The sequence below is a fragment of the Brachionichthys hirsutus genome, chromosome 23 (genome assembly GCF_040956055.1).
Source record: "Brachionichthys hirsutus isolate HB-005 chromosome 23, CSIRO-AGI_Bhir_v1, whole genome shotgun sequence".
NCBI lineage: Eukaryota > Metazoa > Chordata > Actinopteri > Lophiiformes > Brachionichthyidae > Brachionichthys > Brachionichthys hirsutus.
Window position 1 is genome coordinate 2,688,276 of NC_090919.1, and position 18,150 is coordinate 2,706,425.

The window sequence follows — 18,150 nt, forward strand, 5'->3', positions numbered from 1 at the left end:
AACACATTAAATTTGTTACAAGTAATTTTATTATAAATACATGTTTACAGCACAAATCTTTTACAGTCCAGTAGTCGGATGCTGCAGGAAAAACAAGTTAATTTGTGTAAAAAATAGCCCTTCAATAGACCGTGCATCTGATACACTACAAAAACGTATCAACCTTAATCCTTCACTGCTTCAGTTCTGACGTGCTAATAATAAGAATATCTCTGGTCACAGCAGCTTCCAACACTATCGTTTGTCACCTTGCCATAAAATCGAGAAGGTAAACGAGTGTTAATTAAATAATTCTCTGTTAATACAGTAACTCGTATAGCTCTGTAATAAAAAAAAAAAAAGGTGTTCTCGGGGAGTGCATTAAAATGTCTATTGAATGAGTAAAGCGACGCAATCGAGCACGCCAATCGTTCAAGCGTCCGTGAACATGATCGGCAGATCAGACGGCCGCTGGTCTGGCCCGAGCTCCTTCGGGGTGGAGGCGTTTCACCGGGATGCGTTCAGGCTCTACATTTGTGTGCCGTCAGCCTCCAAACGTTACTCTGCCTTGTTGTCCATCTCGGTCAGAACGGAGAAGCACACCTTCTGAATTAACACGCCGCATTTAGCTGAAAGGAGGTGGAGATGGGAGGAACGTTAAAAACCATCTTCATCCGTATTTGCCTGAATTTAGCTCTGAACGTGGGACACCAATGAGCAGGAATTGTGAATTTATCACAAGATAATGTCTCTGAGTGGAATCTCTTACCGATCAGTCTGCGGAGCCACAGCGGCCTCCTGGAGGCAGACGTGTAGCAGCACAGGAAGTAGACGGGCACGCCCGACAGGGCGATGCCGATGCCGATCAGCGAGTTGGTGGTGTCGCTGTAGAGAGGCACTACTACCAGGAAGACGGACAGGATGCAGAACACGATGGGGTAGAAGAGGCTGAGCTGGGGGTGGAAGAGGAGTGGGGGGGGGGGGGGGGGGGGGGTTACTGGTCTGTCGCAATGTAAATGAAGAAGAATATTTCTATCAGTGCTTGTAAATGCGTCACCTTCAGAGGTCGGCGTCTGTCCGGCTGCTTCCAGCGGAGATAAAGTTGCCCAAAAATGGACAGACCGACAAAGAACCAGTAGCTGAAGCTGTAGTAATTGATCAGCCGGAAGACGTCTTCCACACACAGGTATATCAGAGCCATGATGCCCTGCAGAGGCAAAGAGAACCATCAGGAATCCAACCACAACCGTGGGAAGGTCAACAATACGCGTGAGGGCGGATGAAACTCGTAGAAAATGCAATAAAAAAAAAAAAGGTGGAGCTGAGCGACTGACGTTGAAGAGCAAGGCAGGAACGGGGGTGTAGCGGTGGACATGGATCATGCACAGGTAGTCAGGCAGGTGGCCTTCCCTGGAGCCCACGAAGAAAAGCCTTGTGAGATGCACAAAAGACATTCAGCGCCTGCGTGAGGGGTGACGAGCACAAGGGCGAACCCAAAAAAAACAGCCCGAGTGCAAGGGGCTTACCTGGAGGACGCCAGAATGGAGGCGTTGAGCCCTCCGAAGCAGGAGAACGCCACGGCCAGCGGGATCGTCCAGTTCATTACGCCGAACACCTCGTCTGCAAACGTCTGCGGAGAGGAGATGAAGCGTTAGTAAAAGCGGCGCTTCGCCAGACGGCAGGGATGGTTTACCGGCGAACACGCGCTCTCACCACGGCGACCGCTTCGCTGTCTAAGATGGCGTTGATGGGGAGGATGGTGTAGTACGCCACGTTGGTCAAAATGTATATCACTGTTACTATGGGCATGGAGATGGCGATGGCCAGCGGCAGATTCCTGGAGTTCAAACAGAATAGATACATTTCAATTTCGATTAAATTCATTTTTTTTTATTTCTATAGCGTCGCAGGGAAAGACGGAACCCAACTCGACCCCACAAAAGAGCAGGCGCTTTGGCGACGGAGGCAAGGACAAACGTCCCTTTAACAGGCAGAAACCTTGAACGGAACCTAAGGCTCAGACTCTGGACCGGTCGGGTTGAGAAAGAGGGAGAGAAAGAGAGAATAACAAGGACATGTGGGGAGGAGAGACAAAACAAAGAGAGGGAGAGGGAGAGATAGAGAGACAGAGAGAACAGGCAGGCAGACAAAAACAGTGAATTCCTGTTCAAGACAATACGGGACGGTGTCTGAGGTTCCATTTTGGCGACGTGTCCTTAAATTGAAGGTTGAATACGGTCACACAACCTGTAAAGACATTCAAAGATTCCTTTCCAACGAAAGGATGGTGTCGTGGGAAGAAGGCGATGGACGTGTTCCTGAAGGTTCCTGAAGGTTCCTGAACGCGCACGCTTTTAGCCCAACAACAAGCTCACCTTTCCGGGTTCTTGATCTCCTCCGTGACAAAGTTGAGGGTATCCCATCCGGAGTAGGAGAACAGAGCCGAGTACAGAGCCAGAGCGATGTGTCCCGGATCCCGAGAGGAGCCTTCGAACAGGCCCTCGAAGTTCTGAGTGCGACCTGGAAAATGATCCATCGAAATCGTCAATGGACACGCGACGTTTTATCGGCGTCGCGTGCGGGCGTGTTTGGTGGCGAGAGGAGTTTAGCGGCAGCTCCAGCACCTTCTCCGATCTTCACCAGGCCCGTGATGATGACCGCGATGAGGGCGATGACTTTTGCGTAGGTGAAGAAGTCCTGGACTCTGGTGCCCCACTTCACGTAGGCGCAGTTCACAAACGTCAGCAAGCCTGAGGGGGTGCAAGAAAGAAACGACACTGTGAAAACGTGTGTGCGTGTGGTGTGTGTGTGTGTGTGTGTGTGTGTGTGTCGGCGTGTTTCTGCGTGAGCGTGGCTGACTGAAGGAAACGCTGCTGCTGACTCAAGCAGACTGGTCAGTTGTTTTTCAGACGAGGAAACAGCTGAGAGCAGCACATAGAACTCCCCCCCCACACACACACACACACACACACACACACAGTGTGATAGTCCGACACATTTTAGCAGCTATTAAGGACTGGATCTGATGATTGTCAATATTTCTGCTGATTGGAATGGATGAGGAAGGTCCAACCCCCCCCTACTGTGACTCATCTCTATCCGGTTATCAGCACATGACCCAACCCAAGTTCCATAAATAAATAAAAATCTATAATATTAAGGCGCCAGAAGTCTAATTGTTATATATCAATATATTCTACATTAATCCCACTCCTATTGATGTCCGGGGGGGGGGGGGGGGGGGGGGGCTTGAGACAGAAGCAATCCGCATGAAAATCTTTCTAAATCTAATCACACTGATTAAATTCACCTGCAAAACGAGCCGAGTTGGCAGATCTTATCTGAATAAACGCCCGGTTCACCAAATTGCTGCACTTATCTCTCCACATTCACCTCCAGATGAGCCATATAAAGAAGAGCCCCCCCCCCCAATAAAAAAAACCCCAGCCTACTCCTCCATGTTGGCCACGGGGAGAGGAGCCGTGATAACACTATCGCGTTCCGGCACGTTGACGGCGGAGGATCGTCGCAGGCGAAGTTCACAGCGGGAAGCCGGGCCGAGCAGAGCAAGGCATCACCGCGTCAGAGACGGGGGTGGAGGCTTGATGTGTTGACAGTGGAAGGTTAGAAGGGTGGGAGGTGCAAGATCAGTTTAGCGGAGGCCGGCTGGCTGGAAGTGGAGGTCATGTGATGTGAAATGGGAATCCTGGAAACTGTGAAGCTCCAACTGTCCACACGCTGAAAGAAACGCCTTCGGTTTATCGAGCCGAGTCCTAAGAATATCCTGGTCGCTGAATGCATCGATAATTGTGATGCAACAAACAACAACAACATCGAGAGAGTCAAAGTGAACAAACCCATTATTATATCACGATAATGGAGGGGACTCGAGGTTTACCCTGCTTAGGAGGTCTTCAGGTCAGAGTCTCAGCGCAGGAAAGGACTTTACCTCGCAGCTATCGGCTACTCCGGCGCCTCCTTCTCTTATCACAAGTGTGTGTTGGAGCGTGCATGCATCCCAGGTGGGTAAATGACGAACGCATTATTGCACAGTATGCAGTTTATTTCAGGCTTCTTGTCAGGCTGCCTGGCCGGTGGCCTTTTCTCGGCCTCTTGATTTTGCCCCCGGTTGCCACGGCGAGCGCTTTGGTGATTTTCAACGATCTTTCCAGCGCAATTTAATCCGGTCGGCCCGGTTTACTCGCCCGCTGTGCCATTGTGTTTTTTTTTGTTGCCACGGTAAATCCGAGCCGCCGCATCACACGCAGAAGTTTATCTCGACACTAAAGACTTTCTCTTGGCTGATTCATGTCCCCCCCGTGGGCGAGGACGACTACGTCTCCGTCCCTCCTACTGTCTCATGGTCTTCATCCGCCACTCAGTTCCTCTTTAATCGCATCTAAGCGCGTCTTCGGGCTGTTAACCTGCTGACGGCTGCTGTGGCGTCACCATTTTCACTTCTCCAGCCCATGGCCGGTCACTTGTCCATGTTCTTGACTCATGCGACACACACACACACACACACACACCAGATATCTCTACTTACATATACAAGCAGCGGCAAGCAACCTGTTGGCCAAGTACGGCGCCACACAGGTGGGGAAGATGGGCTGCATCATGTAGTTGGAGAACGTGATGGCGATGACGGCCTGGCTGGTCGGCTCGATGATCAGGAGCGAAGTCCACAGGCGGATGAAAGCCAGGAAGCTCCCGAAGGCCTCCAGGATGTAGGCGTAGGAGGCCCCCGACTTGGTGATGGTGGTCCCCAGCTCGGCGTAGCACAGGGCGCCGAACACGGAGAAGATGCCCCCGACGGTCCACACCACCAGGGAGAGGCCGTAGGAGGCGCTGTGCATGAGGACGCCCTTGGGCGAGACGAAGATCCCCGAGCCGATCATGTTCCCCACGATCAGACACACGCCGTTCACCAGGGAGATCTCCTTCTTCAGCTTCATGGACGCGTCCGAGCCATCCGACTTCAGGGACGGCGAGCCGCCAGTGAGCGCCTCCTTTGTCGGAGCGGCGCTGTAGGAGGCCATCGTTTATATTTGGTTCGTGTACCAAGTAGAAAAGCAGGAGCTGAGAGTTTTTGGTCGCCTCGACGCACGGGAAGGGGAAAAGAAACGTCAGATTTTCCTCCAGTTATCTCTGATCATCTTCTGCCATCTGTGGGGGGAGGAAGCGCGCCCACACACACACACACACACACACACACACACATCAGGGATGCCATCAACAGCAAATACGTGTCGTTTCCCAAAATCTGGCCAAACAAAATCATATTTTTACGACGCTGCAGGGGATAATGTGGGAACAGAAATCACAAGCTGCACTGGGGGGGGGGCACGATGCTGCATTGGAGAGCCATTAGCCCGCACAGCAAATGGCCTTTTAAGGTTGAGTGTATTGACAGAGAGAGAGAGAGAAAGAGGAAGAGGAGCAAACATCCCCCACATGCCTGAAAACATCGGCTCATCATTAGCGTTCTGTACTGAAGCACACGTTAGCAGGCGTTAGCATGACGGCGGTTCACATCACCCAGAGCGTGATGACACGCACGGTGAGCCGCATGTTAAATGCACTGATCTCACACACACACACACACAAAAAGAATCACGATCGGTGTGACATGACACACACACACATACACACACACGTCTCATATACACGCCTGTGTGGAGAAGGGAGGACTGGAAAAGTTCAAATACCTTGAGGCAGCAGCAGATCAGCAGCACGTGGGTTAATGAGGAGACAGGAAGACGAGAGGAGTGAGTCTCCCTGCATGTGATCAAACGATTCCCACAGACAGTGAGAGGCTTTTACAGGGACAACAAAAAACTAGAGAAAGAAGAGAGAGAGAGAGAGAGCAAAGTCCGTGAGCTGCTGATAAGGAGTCCTCAAGAATTAATCAAGGCTCGGCCTCTGAAATCCGCACGGAACAGCTCGTCTCCTCTTCACCAATCAATGTCTCCTCATTGATTAGTGAAGGTGGAATTTTACTGCCAATTTGTTTTTAAAGCTCAAGATCAGTGAAACATTTTATTATAGTCATGTTGGCGCTGTGACTTGAAGCCTAATTATGGGATTTATCCCATAATTAGTGTGTGTGTGTGTGTGTGTCCTATAGGACACACACACACACACACACATATGCAGTAAAGAGTAACCGGCTCACCTACTGGTTTCACGCACGTCACAGATCGGAACAGGGAGATGCAGGTAAAGCAAAGCAGACCAGCTGTTTTTGGGGCGACTCACCTTCTCCAATCGCCTCTCGGCCTCCTCCTATAGTCGCCCAAATTGATGCCCGTTGATCTTCTGCTCCTATCAGCTCTCCTTCTCGCTCTGTTTCTGTGGCTAGTGAAACAGAGTGGTGACTTCCTCCTCCTCCTCCTCCTCCTCTTCCTCTGTCTGCGCGCTCTTCTCTGATCTATTTCTGCTAACGTTCTTGTGGCTTTATGTACTTTTGCTGTCTCACGCTTCACTACCAAGGAAACGGCCCATGCGAGGGGAGGGGCGGGGGAGGGGAGGGGGGGGGGGGGTCTCTGAGTGACGTAAGGTGAGATATGATGGGGTTTTAATTAAATTATAGCCCACATCAAGCAGGCTTCCTTATCGCAAGAGCTGACGTATGAGCACTGATAAGATTTAAAATAAGAGCAAGGTCATTACTGGATGTGATATGATGTCCAAAATCTATAGATAGTAACTTAATAAGAAACGACAATAAAAGAAAATGAAGAATGTAATTCATTTATATTCATTAATGTATGGTAAGGCCGCCGGTAGACGTCAAATTCTTATTGTTTGCATTAATAATATCACTATAACTGTATGAACTGCATTATTAATATATATATATATATTTAAATGTGCTTCACAATATATGTTCAATACTTTTCTACATTCCCGGTGTGTTTTCACGGATTCATTCTCAAATGAGACCCTGCGTTTGTAAATAACAACAAAAACAACTGAAGTCAATAAACTGTTGCAATTTCTGTACAGATAGATAGATAGATAGATACTGTCAAATATCGCCTGTGGAATTGATGACAAAATTATGTTCACAGCGCCCTCTTGTGGGCGGAGCACCTAATTACGCTGTAGTTGATTTCTTGAGATAATATAAAAGTGGTTTATTTGATCCTGATTGCATTAAGTCAAGAAGCCAGTTTGAGATGAAGGCCGCTTTTACAAGAGAGGACTAGTAATAACTTCTACTTAGTCACACATAGAGGTCATAATAAACCTGATTAAAATTAAAAAGAAATTATAATTTGGAAGTACAGAGTGATCTATTCTATTCTAATAGCCATTCACATGAGACAAGAATGATAATTAATTCATCTTGAGGTGTGATTAGCACTTTTTTTCCCCCCTGCATTGTATTGATTTAAATTTCTCTTATGTCACTGAGGTTAATTATCTGTTGAATAACAGCTGTAATGACAAAAATCTCTTTAATCAGCAGTCGGTGTGGGATAAAAAAAAAAAAACTTCTGTCTTTCAAACAGCTGTTGATCATTCCAGGCTAAATATGCATATTACATGACCTTTGACACCTGGAAAAAAGAAGACGCTGTTGTTCTCCCACTGAGGATGATTGATGGCCACATGACTGATCAACACCGTGTTATGTGCGATTACAGCCACTGACCATCTTCAGCTGCAAACTTTTAAAAGCGCTTCTTCCCTCCTTCTTCTTTTCTTTTCTTTGATTGAGACACATCTCTTGCCGCCCTTAAAGGCATGTGGACAAACTTCTCACACATGGCTCCTTTCACTCCTTTTGTCCTCCTCCATGCCCTGAGCATTCTTTTCATTAGTTACCGGCTGTCATGGTTTCTGGGGGTCGACTGTAGGCGGCAAAAAAACCTGCACAGATTAAAGGCAGCCATTTTGGGGACAGCTGGGCCAGGTTGGTCCTTGTTGCCCCCCCCCCCCCCCCCTGTCTCGCTCCCAGTAATTCTGGGGTAAAGAGGGGTGCATTGTGTGAGGATTAGAGTTTCCTGTGTGTCAGCTCATTACATGGGGTGGGAAGAGAAGGGAATACAGGGGTGAGGGGGGAGCAAAAAAAAGAGTGGAGGGAGAGAAATGAAAGAGAAAATGAAAGAGAGTTTGTATGAAAGAGCGTATGACACAGAGAGAGGGGAGGGGGAGGTGACAGCCTCTACAGCTGCACCCTCAATCACACGCATACAGACTCTGATTAGCCTTTTCACACACACACATACACACACACACACACACACGGTGGACTGAAACATATTAAAAGACTTTGAGGGTAAAAAAGGCAGAATGAGGAGACAGCTACCCCAGCACTACAGACAAAGGACCCCCCCCCCCCCAAACCAGACCCAAGTGGGGACAAAAGGAAATGACCAGTGGTGAACATGCAGGTGCAGACGTGCAAACCGACAAACAAGCACAAGATAGCACCATCAAACCAGTCTCCTCTGCACAACATTTTTATTTCTCTTTTGTTGAACGTCACACGCGGGAACATATTTTGACATCGCTACAAAACGGGGGTTTACAAAAGTCAAATCAAAACGAACACCACGCTGGATTCAGCAGGAATGCTGGCGAGTAGATCCTTTCTGCAGGAGCAGAAAACTCTCAAGTGCTTTGAGAGATGAGAGGAGGAGGAGGAGGAGGGGGGGGGGGGGATTGCAAGAATACTCGCTGTCGATTTGCCATCATCATCATCATCATTTACAATCATCAACAAGTGAAATTGCTGCCAGAAAAGCGTTGCAGCTCTGAGCACAATGGAACGTGCTTTCGTGCTGAAACTAGACTCCTCAAAATAAAATAAAAAAGCCCGACAATTAATTCCCACTGTGACAATTAGATTATGTGTAAGATAAGGCCTCAACTGTGTGTCTTTAAAATAGAAAAATACTTGACTAAAACACTACATTCACAAACTCTCTCTTTTTTTTCTTCTTTTTTTTTTTACTGCAATGAAACTACAATACGAACTAGATCTAGAAGGTAAACAACGTGAGATAGAATGACTAACTCTAAAGAAACAAAAGGTCATTTGTTTAAAATTAAAAAAAATACATTCCCTTGTCGGGACCCTTTTTAAGACCGACTGCAGCCATTTCCCAGTCCTAAACTACACAGACGTGTCCACAGGCTGGTTTGCGACACTTGAGACGGCACCGATTGGTGGAGGATCTTTGCCGTCGTCGTTTCCAGGAGACTTGGCCAATCCCTGCGTTTCCTCCTGCTGCCCCAGGTTCTTCTTATGAGTTGAATTTGACATTTGACCCTCTGCCACATTATTGCCATTGGCTTGAGCCTTGGCGTGGGTGCTGGTCGGCGCTCCTGGGTGAGTCTTCATATGACCCTGTAGATGGGAGAAACAATTGGAAAATGTACTCTGTTCATTCATTTGAAATAAAAAAAGAAAAAAAAGAAACCCACATCCTGTTCGAGCGCTTACCTTCAGTCCGCTGCGGCTGGCATACGCCTTTCCGCACTGGGAGCAGGAATAGGGTTTATCTGGGCGAGAGGGCTGGGTGTGCCGGGCCGGTGCCGGTGCCGGATCGGGGGGCTCTTGGTCCTCTGAAGGCTTATGTGTCTCGCTGTAACCCTCCTGCGTTGGAATATCCTTTTCCAGTTCCTGATTCAAGACTGGCAAAGGCTCCCCGGGTGTAGGGGTCTCACTCGTGCCTTTGCTTTGGGGGGCATTTCTCTCCTGCGCCTCCTGTGGTTCATTCCCAGGGGCCTCATCTGCTCCAGGGACGGGTAAGGGATTAGCAGCTGGGGGTTTCCGGTTAGAATCCGGACTGGAGGTGGGCTCGTCTGTGGAAACGGAGTCAATATTATTTTCTATTCCAGGTTTAGAAACGCAGAGGGAAAGAGGGGAGTCTCCTGTCTCCCCATCCTCGCTCGCTAAATTTGAATGGGAGCGAGCTAAGGGTGCTTTAAAAGGGCTAGTGTGGCTCAGGTCAGCGTGGGTCTCCTCCTCAGACTTTATGGGGCTACCATTAGCAACGGCGTTGCCTTCCAGAAGCGGTGGGGGGTCCTCAGCTCCCGCCGAGCTGGGATTATGGGTCAGGGGCGGACTAACGCTTGGTGTCGAGCCCTCCGATTCCTCCGTCTTCACAGAAACGCCATCAGAAGCGGCGGATTGCTTAGAAGTGGACCCTGAAACGAGAACATCTTTGGGGGTCTTTGAGCTCGTGGTTAAAGCCAAAGGAAGGAGCTGCTGGGCATAAGACCCGTTGGTGGCATCACCGTCGTCAAAGACGGCGTTCCGTGCCTCTGCGCCGTCTCCAACTGGCACGTCTTCGTCAGGCGGTATCTGCCCTACTAGGTGCAATCGGATATGATGCTGAAGAACCAAGGCGTTGGTGAACTTGCGTGGGCAGAGTGGGCAGGAGTTCAGGGCACGGGAGTTCGCTGGTCTTGCGCGGTGAGTGGCCAGGTGGGCCCGGAGGCTACCCTTGGTAGAGAAAGAACGACCGCACAGTTTACAAGGGAACGGCCGCTCCCCCAGATGTGTGGCCTGGTGCAAACGCAAAGCTCTGGGGCAGCTGAGGACGCGCAGACACACCCCACACTGATTTGCACCCTGGGCACTCGGCAGAGAAGGGGCAGCTGTGGCAGTTTTCTTGCCGGAACCTGAAATGGGCGCTAATCCGGCAGCATTGGCACTCGGGCTCAGGCCGAGAGCAGCCAACATTTGCCTGCGGTAGGCGCTGGAGGTGGTTAGGTCCTGGCTATACGAGTCCCCGTGTCCTTCGGCAGGTGTGTGTGCGGAGGTGGAGGAAGAGGAAGAGCCTCCGTGAGGCCGTTTTTCAAGCTTCTGCACCAGGCGCTGCAACTTGGAGGTGTCCGAGGTCTGACTAGAGGCGGTGGGGGCGGACGAAGAGGCAGATGAGGTCAAGGGCTTTGGGAAAGGTGGGAAGGGGAAGGGTAGCTGGTGAGGCGAAGTGAGGTGGGAGGTGGACGGATGGCCCGGGGGCCGGAGAAGCGCGAGGTGGTGAGGGGAGGCGCCTCCGGGGAAGAGGATCTTGGGGAGGTGGGCCAGCTGGGAGTACGGAGAGGTTGCAGGGAGGGCCGAATGGGGAGGAGTGTTCTCGTCAAATCGCTGCTGCTTCGCTCCTTTGAAATGACTGCCCATGGAGGAGGAGGAAGACGAGGACGAAGAGGAAGAGGGCATTCCAGTGCCCGATGCGGTGGCGGCGGCAGCTGATGCTCTGTTCAGCTGCAACAGCGAGTGGGCGGTGGACAGCAGCGCCATGTCCACCGAAGGGGGCAGGGGTAGCGATGAAGACGAGGGTCGGGCAGATGTGCCGGGCAAGAATCCCAAAGCCATGTTTTCCGCCATCCCGGCGACGCCGCCTTTCACGCCGTTAAACGACTCGTCGTCGTCAGCCCTTCGCTTTCGTCTCCTCTGGATGGGAGCTGGAGCAGAGCCACCCTGCGTTTGCTCCGACAGCGCCGGGGGCAGCAAGGACAGCGACAGCTCCGGATTCTGTTCCCTGTGTCGCAGGAAATGGGCTTTGAGGTTCCCTCTGGTGGTAAAGCGGCTCAGGCAGACGGGACACTGGTAGGGCCTCTCGCCCGTGTGCGACCTCAAATGGATCTGGAGCGAGGAATCGCTGCTCAACACCTTCCCGCAAAACCGGCACACGTGCTGATGGCGTCCCGACGAGGAGGCCGATCCCAAAGAGGAGCTGGGCTGGAGGTCCTGGGAATGCCCGGCGGTGGGAAGCGGCGGCGTCGGGAAACTAATGACGTTGCCGTGGCCGAAGAGGGAAGCGGCGGATGCTTTTTCGTGGAAGTAGCGGGGCGGGAGGCCCAGCGAAAAGGACAAAGGGTTTAGGGAGGAACTGAGCGTGGACGAGACGGATGAGGGAGACAACGAGGAAGAGGTAGAGGCGGACGGCGGCCGACTGCCATTGACGCGTGAAGCGCCCGATTTGGAGATAGACTGATGGGGGAAAAGGGAAACCGGAAAGCTCGTCAGAAGCGATGAGGCTTTGGTTACTGGGGTGGCAGTGGAGGGGTGCGTCGGCGATGAAGGCGCAGGTCCTGCAGATTTCTGGTTGCCGTCTGCAACGCTGGCCACTGTAGGACCATCGTGGCCGAAGACGGCCCCCCCAAGCCTGAGAACGTGCCGGCAGATCTCCTCCGTTATCTGCATCTGGTGGATTTGCCTTTGCTGTAGAACCCTCAGCTCCTCGAGGAGCACCGCCAGGGTCGGAGGCACCTGGATCTGCTCCTGCTGCTGACCTGGGCTGGCGCTGTCACGCTGGGGGGGCGCACACAGCGAGGAGAAGGAGGAGGAGGAGGAGGAAGAGGAGGAGGTAGCGGTAGTGGCTGAGCTGCCCATCGGCGGCGAGGTCATGGTGGAGTGAGAATTTCCTCGGCGGGACAAGCTGTGGGAACCTGAGGTTTGATCTGGGGGGGGAGGCGAGTGAGTCTGGGACGACAGCGACGGGTGAGGGAAGTCTGGAGAGAGAGAAGAGTGAGTGTTGGGGAGGGACGTGGCGAAGGGGGCAGCGTGGCTGGGCCAGTGAGGAGGTGGCGAGCTCTCACTGGGCAAGGAGGGAGCGTGGAGCCCACCAGGAGACGGGCGAGGGGCCAGAGGAGGCTGGCAGTCTTGGAGGGAGGTGGGGGACGAGGAGGAGGACGAGGAGGACGAGGTCACTTCTGAGCCGAGAGATGTGGCCGGTGACTTCATGCCCAAGTGCTCATCTGAGGGTTACAGGAAAAAGACGTTTATAGTTTGCGTTCCCTCCCCCGGGGGCCGGTCCTGAACTCGTGTGTTCATTTCGCTGCTTTCATTCGGTAGCTTCGCATTTAGTCATCAAAAGAAACGCCAAAGAAACGTCAAAGAAACGCCAAAGAAACGCCAAAGAAACGCCAAAGAAACGCCGCAGTCTTTGTAATGACTCGTCTCAATATGTGCTCTCTGGAGCAACACTCCTCAAACATCTTGCACACACACACACACAAAAAAAAAAGCTTACAGACCACCTTGCTGCTATAGCAACACATTTAAGAAGACAATGGACATCACCACGACAACCCATAACCCCTCTTAAGCCCACCCCCCTCTCTACAGCAGTTGCGTCTTTCATCTCCCTATTCACCCTCCCCCCCCCCCCCCCCCCCCCCCCTCCTTGGAGGTCAAGGGTCAGGCCACGCTAAGGGTCCTGGGCACTGTCCAGACACTCTGATTGGTCAACTAATCTGACCTCTGCCGCTCAGGGGTCAAATTCTTTCAGAGTCTTGAGCATCGAGTGAGAAAGAGTAGAAACCAAGGCGGGGGAGGGGGTAAATTCAATGGAGAGACAAACTAGCTATTCCCTCCTGGAGAGATATAGTGATGGAATGAAAGACTGTACCTCTGGGAAATGCCTTCCTCGTGTCTTATGAACAAACCTGCAGGAAGTAAGACAACAACTCCCACGCTAAATGTTCATTAGGGGGCGTTTACCTGCATCCATTTGCAGATAATACAACACAGAACAAGTGCAACCACAATCTCTCTATCCGCTCTGCATCTTTGTTTTTCTCCTCCCCCATCTGTAAACCCCCCCCCCAAGTGTGGAGGGGTATACAGTCAATAGGGCTGGGAGGGGGGGACGAAAGAAAGGGGAGGGAAGTTATTGTGAATGTGGAAAATGGGGAAAGAGGGGTGGATAAGAGAGAGAAAAAGAAGAAGACAATAGAAGGGTGGAAGATTAATCTTTACCGCAATCACAGCCCCCCCCCCCCCCAAAAAAAATCCATGCACCTTATTGTTCACAAATAAAGAGTGCTCTATAACGAATCAAAGACCTCCAGCAGGAACAGCGAATGAAAATGGCCACAGATTGTGTGTTAGTTAATCCTCCTCGATTCACACCACAGGGAAAAAGTTGATTTGGCCCCCACTGAAGCGCCCCGGGCCCCCGTTTGGCGAGGCCCATTACAGCGAATGACAAAAGCACCTTTATCTGACAAGACTGAATCAGGTGATCTTTATTCACACAAACCAGATGATTTAAATGGCAACAACAACAACTGGAAACTAAATGCAAAAATCAGAAGTGTAACTTTTCATTTTGAACGTTTGGTTCCTCAGATTGTTAAGCCTTTTCTAATGGATCACACACACAAAAACAACAACAACAAACAAAAACATGCACATTTACAACGCGCTCACCGTGAGAAAGCAACTTCGGACCCCCCGGATCCGCATTGACTAGATGCTGAGGTCGCTTCTGCTTCCGGCGTGACATGATTCACGAGTCAGGAGGAGTGGGGGGGCATCAGTCGGCACTTTTCTGCGCTCCCAGAGAACCATCCACGCATCTACAGCTGGAAAACGCGCACAAATCCCGCAAGTCCTGTGGTGAGGAATATTTGTTTTTAAAAATGTGTGAGGTAACTTCTAATTGTAAAACACACACACAAAAAAACGCGTTTTTGATGGGAGAAAGTTTTTTTGTTTAAGGACACAGGTGTTAGGAAATCCGCGGATCTGATCCGTGTCCTGAAAGCTGCCTTGAGTGCGTGTGCGCGCGCCCGTGTGTGGCTGTTTTCTTAAGTCTCGTCTCCCTGAAGAAAAACTTGCCCAAATTGCGCCCCTCCTCTCCCACTGCTGCCCCCGCTTGCATGCACATACAGGGGGGGGGGGGGCGCACACACACATCATGCAAACACAACACGCACACACACACACACACACACACACACACACAGAACCACTCCTTGTTCTTCAGTGATATTTGCATTTCAATGGCGTGTAACACACAGCCTCCCTGCTTGTTCTCTCTTTCTCTGCCTACCACAGCTTTATTTTTTTATTTTTTTTCTTTACAGGCTCGCAAACTTCCAATAAAACACTCAAAGCTGTGGAACGCGTGGAGACGAAACTTAGACGTGACGGATAAAAGGTTCGATCACTTTTAATAGCCTCGTTTATTGGAGAGGATAAAGTCATCATGGGTTAAATTAAGATGCAACACGTCTAACAGGTGATCCTTAAATCAGGTGACTACTGTACTGATTAAACTGTGTAATTAATTATTAATGACATTACAGCCCCGGTGACTGGCTGGCAGGTGATTTCCGGTCCGGGAGAGTCTCCCGGTGGCGTTTATATCCTGATGAGATATTATACTCTTTGATTTTTTTTTATAGGGCCAATTATCAACAACAGTGCACAAATGGGGGGGCCATTTCCACATGTATTTCATGTGTTATCCCCCCCCCTCTCTAAAAGAAAAAAATCTTACTGGAGCTCTATTTAAAAGGCAGAGAATAGATGGGAATCTTTGACAATGGCGTGTTGGACACAGTTGAGTGAGCATCTCCCCCCGGATCCACTGCTGCACAGCACAATGCTCCTCTTTCACCCCCTCCTCCCTCCCTGCCTTTACTCCTGTACCACATGGAGAAATGGATAAAAGAAAGAGAGAGGGAGAACTGTGGAGGAGGAGAGGAGGGGGGGCTATTTTTTTTTTAAGTAGGTGTCTTAAAAAACAATATACATCCAGAGGGTGTAAAATGGGGCGTTGGTTTAAAAACTTTAGGTAAGCAGGTTTTATGTAAAAAGGTTATTTGGGCTGCTCAGGAGTGTCTCATTTCATCCGGTTTATTTGCATCACCGAACCTCTTCAGTAAATGTTTGTGTAAGTGAAGATAAAAGGCCTTCAACGCTTTCCACCTTTAAATCAATCAGGACAAAACTTTACAGTTAATGAGATCTTTAAATGTTTGAGGAAAACTCGGAAATCTGAAAACCATTAAAATCCCGGACCTCTAAAACAAGAAATTAATCGTATTAATTCAACAAAAAGGAAAGTAAGGCTAGAACTTTCTAATGTTTTAAGAATGTCAACTGTAGACACCAATTCAATAGTACTTTAGCAGCAAACGAGAAGTTTACGTGGAAACAAAAAATAATCAGTCCGGGTTGGAACTCTAATTTCCCGATGTGCTTGAAATCAGCATCAGTTAGCCTCACCTGCTGCAGTGACGAGCAACTGGTAGGTCGTAATTCTATGGAAACACTAAAAAAAATAAAGTTCCCCTTTTAAATTTAGCACCACATTTATAATTATGAAATTAAAAACTCGTGTCTACTGAAAGCAGAAGGACGTAGCACCTGCTAGCCTGCCAATGCTAACATTTTAAGAGAAATGAATGTAACTTCAAGCTAGCAATGCCATCCAAAATATAACATCATTTACTTCCGCATACAATCAAGTAATTATGAGGAGTATTTTATTGTGCATCTGTATTGAATATATTTTTGAATACATTAGAAATCTTTGTTAAATTTGCTAAACTTGTTTTTTTTTTAAAGTTTATTTTAATTATGGGAGTTAAGTATACCTTAGGCTAAAGCTAATATAATCAGCAAACATGGCGCTAGAAAGAAATATTCTATTCGATCAACCTCCACTGATACTTTAAATTGAACACATATAAGTTTATTATAACAAAACCTCATATTTTATGGTCTCCACCCATTAAACGTTTGTTGTCTGTCGGCTCCAGCTCTTAATTTCAGCGCTAACAGCCATGTCTCTCTGCGACGACACACTCCTGTGCAACTTCCCGAAATGTCGGACCACGTTGAACGGCTTCGCCTGGGTCACCGCCTGCTCCCATGTTTTCTGTGATCAACACGGGTCGGGGGAATTCAGCCGATCGCCTGCCATCTGCCCGGCGTGCTCCTCGGCGCTGTCTGGGAAGCTGGACATTGTGAGAACTGAGCTGTCGCCCTCTGAGGAGTATAAAGCCATGGTTCTGGCCGGTCTGCGACCAGACATAGTCCTGGACATCAGCACCCGGGCTATGACCTTCTGGAGCTATCAGGTCAACTATCTCTCTCACTTTCGGTGCTTTAAAAAACAAATGGTTCCCTCTGTTTGTGTCAGTTTTGGTTATCTTTTGTTTTCCCATAGAACACTTAGCTCGTCAGTCTCGCCTATTAACAGGTTCATCAGGAGCACATGTATCAGAAGCACAGTCTGTCACGGGCCGAGGCCCAGCTGAAGCAGATGGAGAAGGTGTTAACCCAACAGAACCAGTGCAGAGAACTGGAACTCAGCGCCATGAGCGCAGAAATCGCCTCCCTGAAGAAGGTAAAGCACAGCTCAGATTCACGGCGGGGTAGAAACCCGTAAGCTGCGTGCAAGTTTCAGCGACTTGGGAAGCTATTTGTGAATCCATCGCAGGTGATGGAGGATTACAAGAGGAAGTACAGCGAGGTGTCCGAGAGGCTGATGGAACGGAACAGGCAGTACCAGAAACTCCAGGCGCTGTACGACTCTCTGAGGCTGCGCAACATGGTGGTGGGCACCGGGGACAGGGACCCCGCGCAGCATCCGGCGCATTACAGATTCAACACTGGTGAGGGACATTTATTCATGCTAATCTAATGTCCGCTCCTCTGGGGGGGGGGAGGGAATGTTGCTCAATGGCACAAGGGAAGGCAGTTCTGTCACGGAGACGGAGCAGCAGGAGTAATGAGCTGATCGTCTTATGTTAGGGAATTTTACTCAGGTTAACAATGAGGGATAACAAACCTCCCCCCCCCCACCCAGAAGCAGCTCGGCAGGCAGCGCCACAGAGAAGCCCCCAGTTCCTCTCAGCGAGCCACGACGGGGAGGGCAGATTCTTCTCCTGCCTGGAGGCTGAGGGAGGCAAACCTTTCTTCCAGTTCAGCTCTCCGGCCAGGGAGAGAGCCCGGCCCTTCGACAAGAATCTCTGAGACGCAGGCCTTTATTTACACGTGAAATCTTCTATTATTTTAGAAAGACGTTCCCGGTGTTTTCTCAGAGCGCAGTATCCGTCATTCAGTTTAATTCAGCTCATGCTTCATTAATGGCGGAGCGATCTGAGCAGCTGATTGGTTGTTGGTGTTTTTGTATTTAATGTTGTTAAATTCTTCATTGCGTGCAAGATGCACGGAATAAAATGGTTTCATCCATTCAGCTGCTTCGACTTAAGGGTCTTGGTGAAGCGTGTATTTTATACACGTGTATGTTTATACACGTGTATGTTTATTCACTAAATAAGTATGTACGCATATCACGTGTACTGAAGAGGTGCCTCTTGTGAATCAAACGCACCTGTTGGATGGTTGGTTTTTAAAAAACAGGATTTCGAGTTACTGTAATAAAGATAAAAGGATCTCTTAAG

At 49.7% G+C, this 18,150-nt stretch overlaps 3 protein-coding genes across 3 annotated transcripts; 1 reads left to right on the forward strand and 2 right to left on the reverse strand.

Annotated features, from left to right (window-relative positions):
* Positions 1-44: 44 nt before the first annotated feature.
* Positions 45-5,018, reverse strand: slc7a7 (solute carrier family 7 member 7). Its single transcript, XM_068756007.1, has 9 exons — positions 4,526-5,018; positions 2,604-2,729; positions 2,355-2,499; positions 1,693-1,816; positions 1,506-1,609; positions 1,314-1,410; positions 1,037-1,186; positions 749-932; positions 45-608 (listed from the first exon to the last, which is right to left on the reverse strand). The coding sequence occupies exons 1-9, from the start codon at positions 5,016-5,018 to the stop codon at positions 538-540; spliced, it is 1,494 nt and encodes a 497-aa protein (XP_068612108.1). The 3' UTR covers positions 45-537.
* A 4,088-nt stretch (positions 5,019-9,106) lies between these two features.
* si:ch211-212k18.5 (sal-like protein 2) lies at positions 9,107-14,234 on the reverse strand. Its single transcript, XM_068756090.1, has 3 exons — positions 14,159-14,234; positions 9,437-12,702; positions 9,107-9,340 (listed from the first exon to the last, which is right to left on the reverse strand). Exons 1-3 carry the CDS (start codon positions 14,232-14,234, stop codon positions 9,107-9,109), a joined length of 3,576 nt encoding a protein of 1,191 aa, XP_068612191.1.
* Positions 14,235-16,524: 2,290 nt separating this feature from the next.
* Positions 16,525-17,719, forward strand: LOC137911602 (E3 ubiquitin-protein ligase CCNB1IP1). The gene is made up of 4 exons (XM_068755985.1): positions 16,525-16,821; positions 16,944-17,090; positions 17,184-17,358; positions 17,553-17,719. Exons 1-4 carry the CDS (start codon positions 16,525-16,527, stop codon positions 17,717-17,719), a joined length of 786 nt encoding a protein of 261 aa, XP_068612086.1.
* The last annotated feature ends 431 nt before the right edge of the window (positions 17,720-18,150 follow it).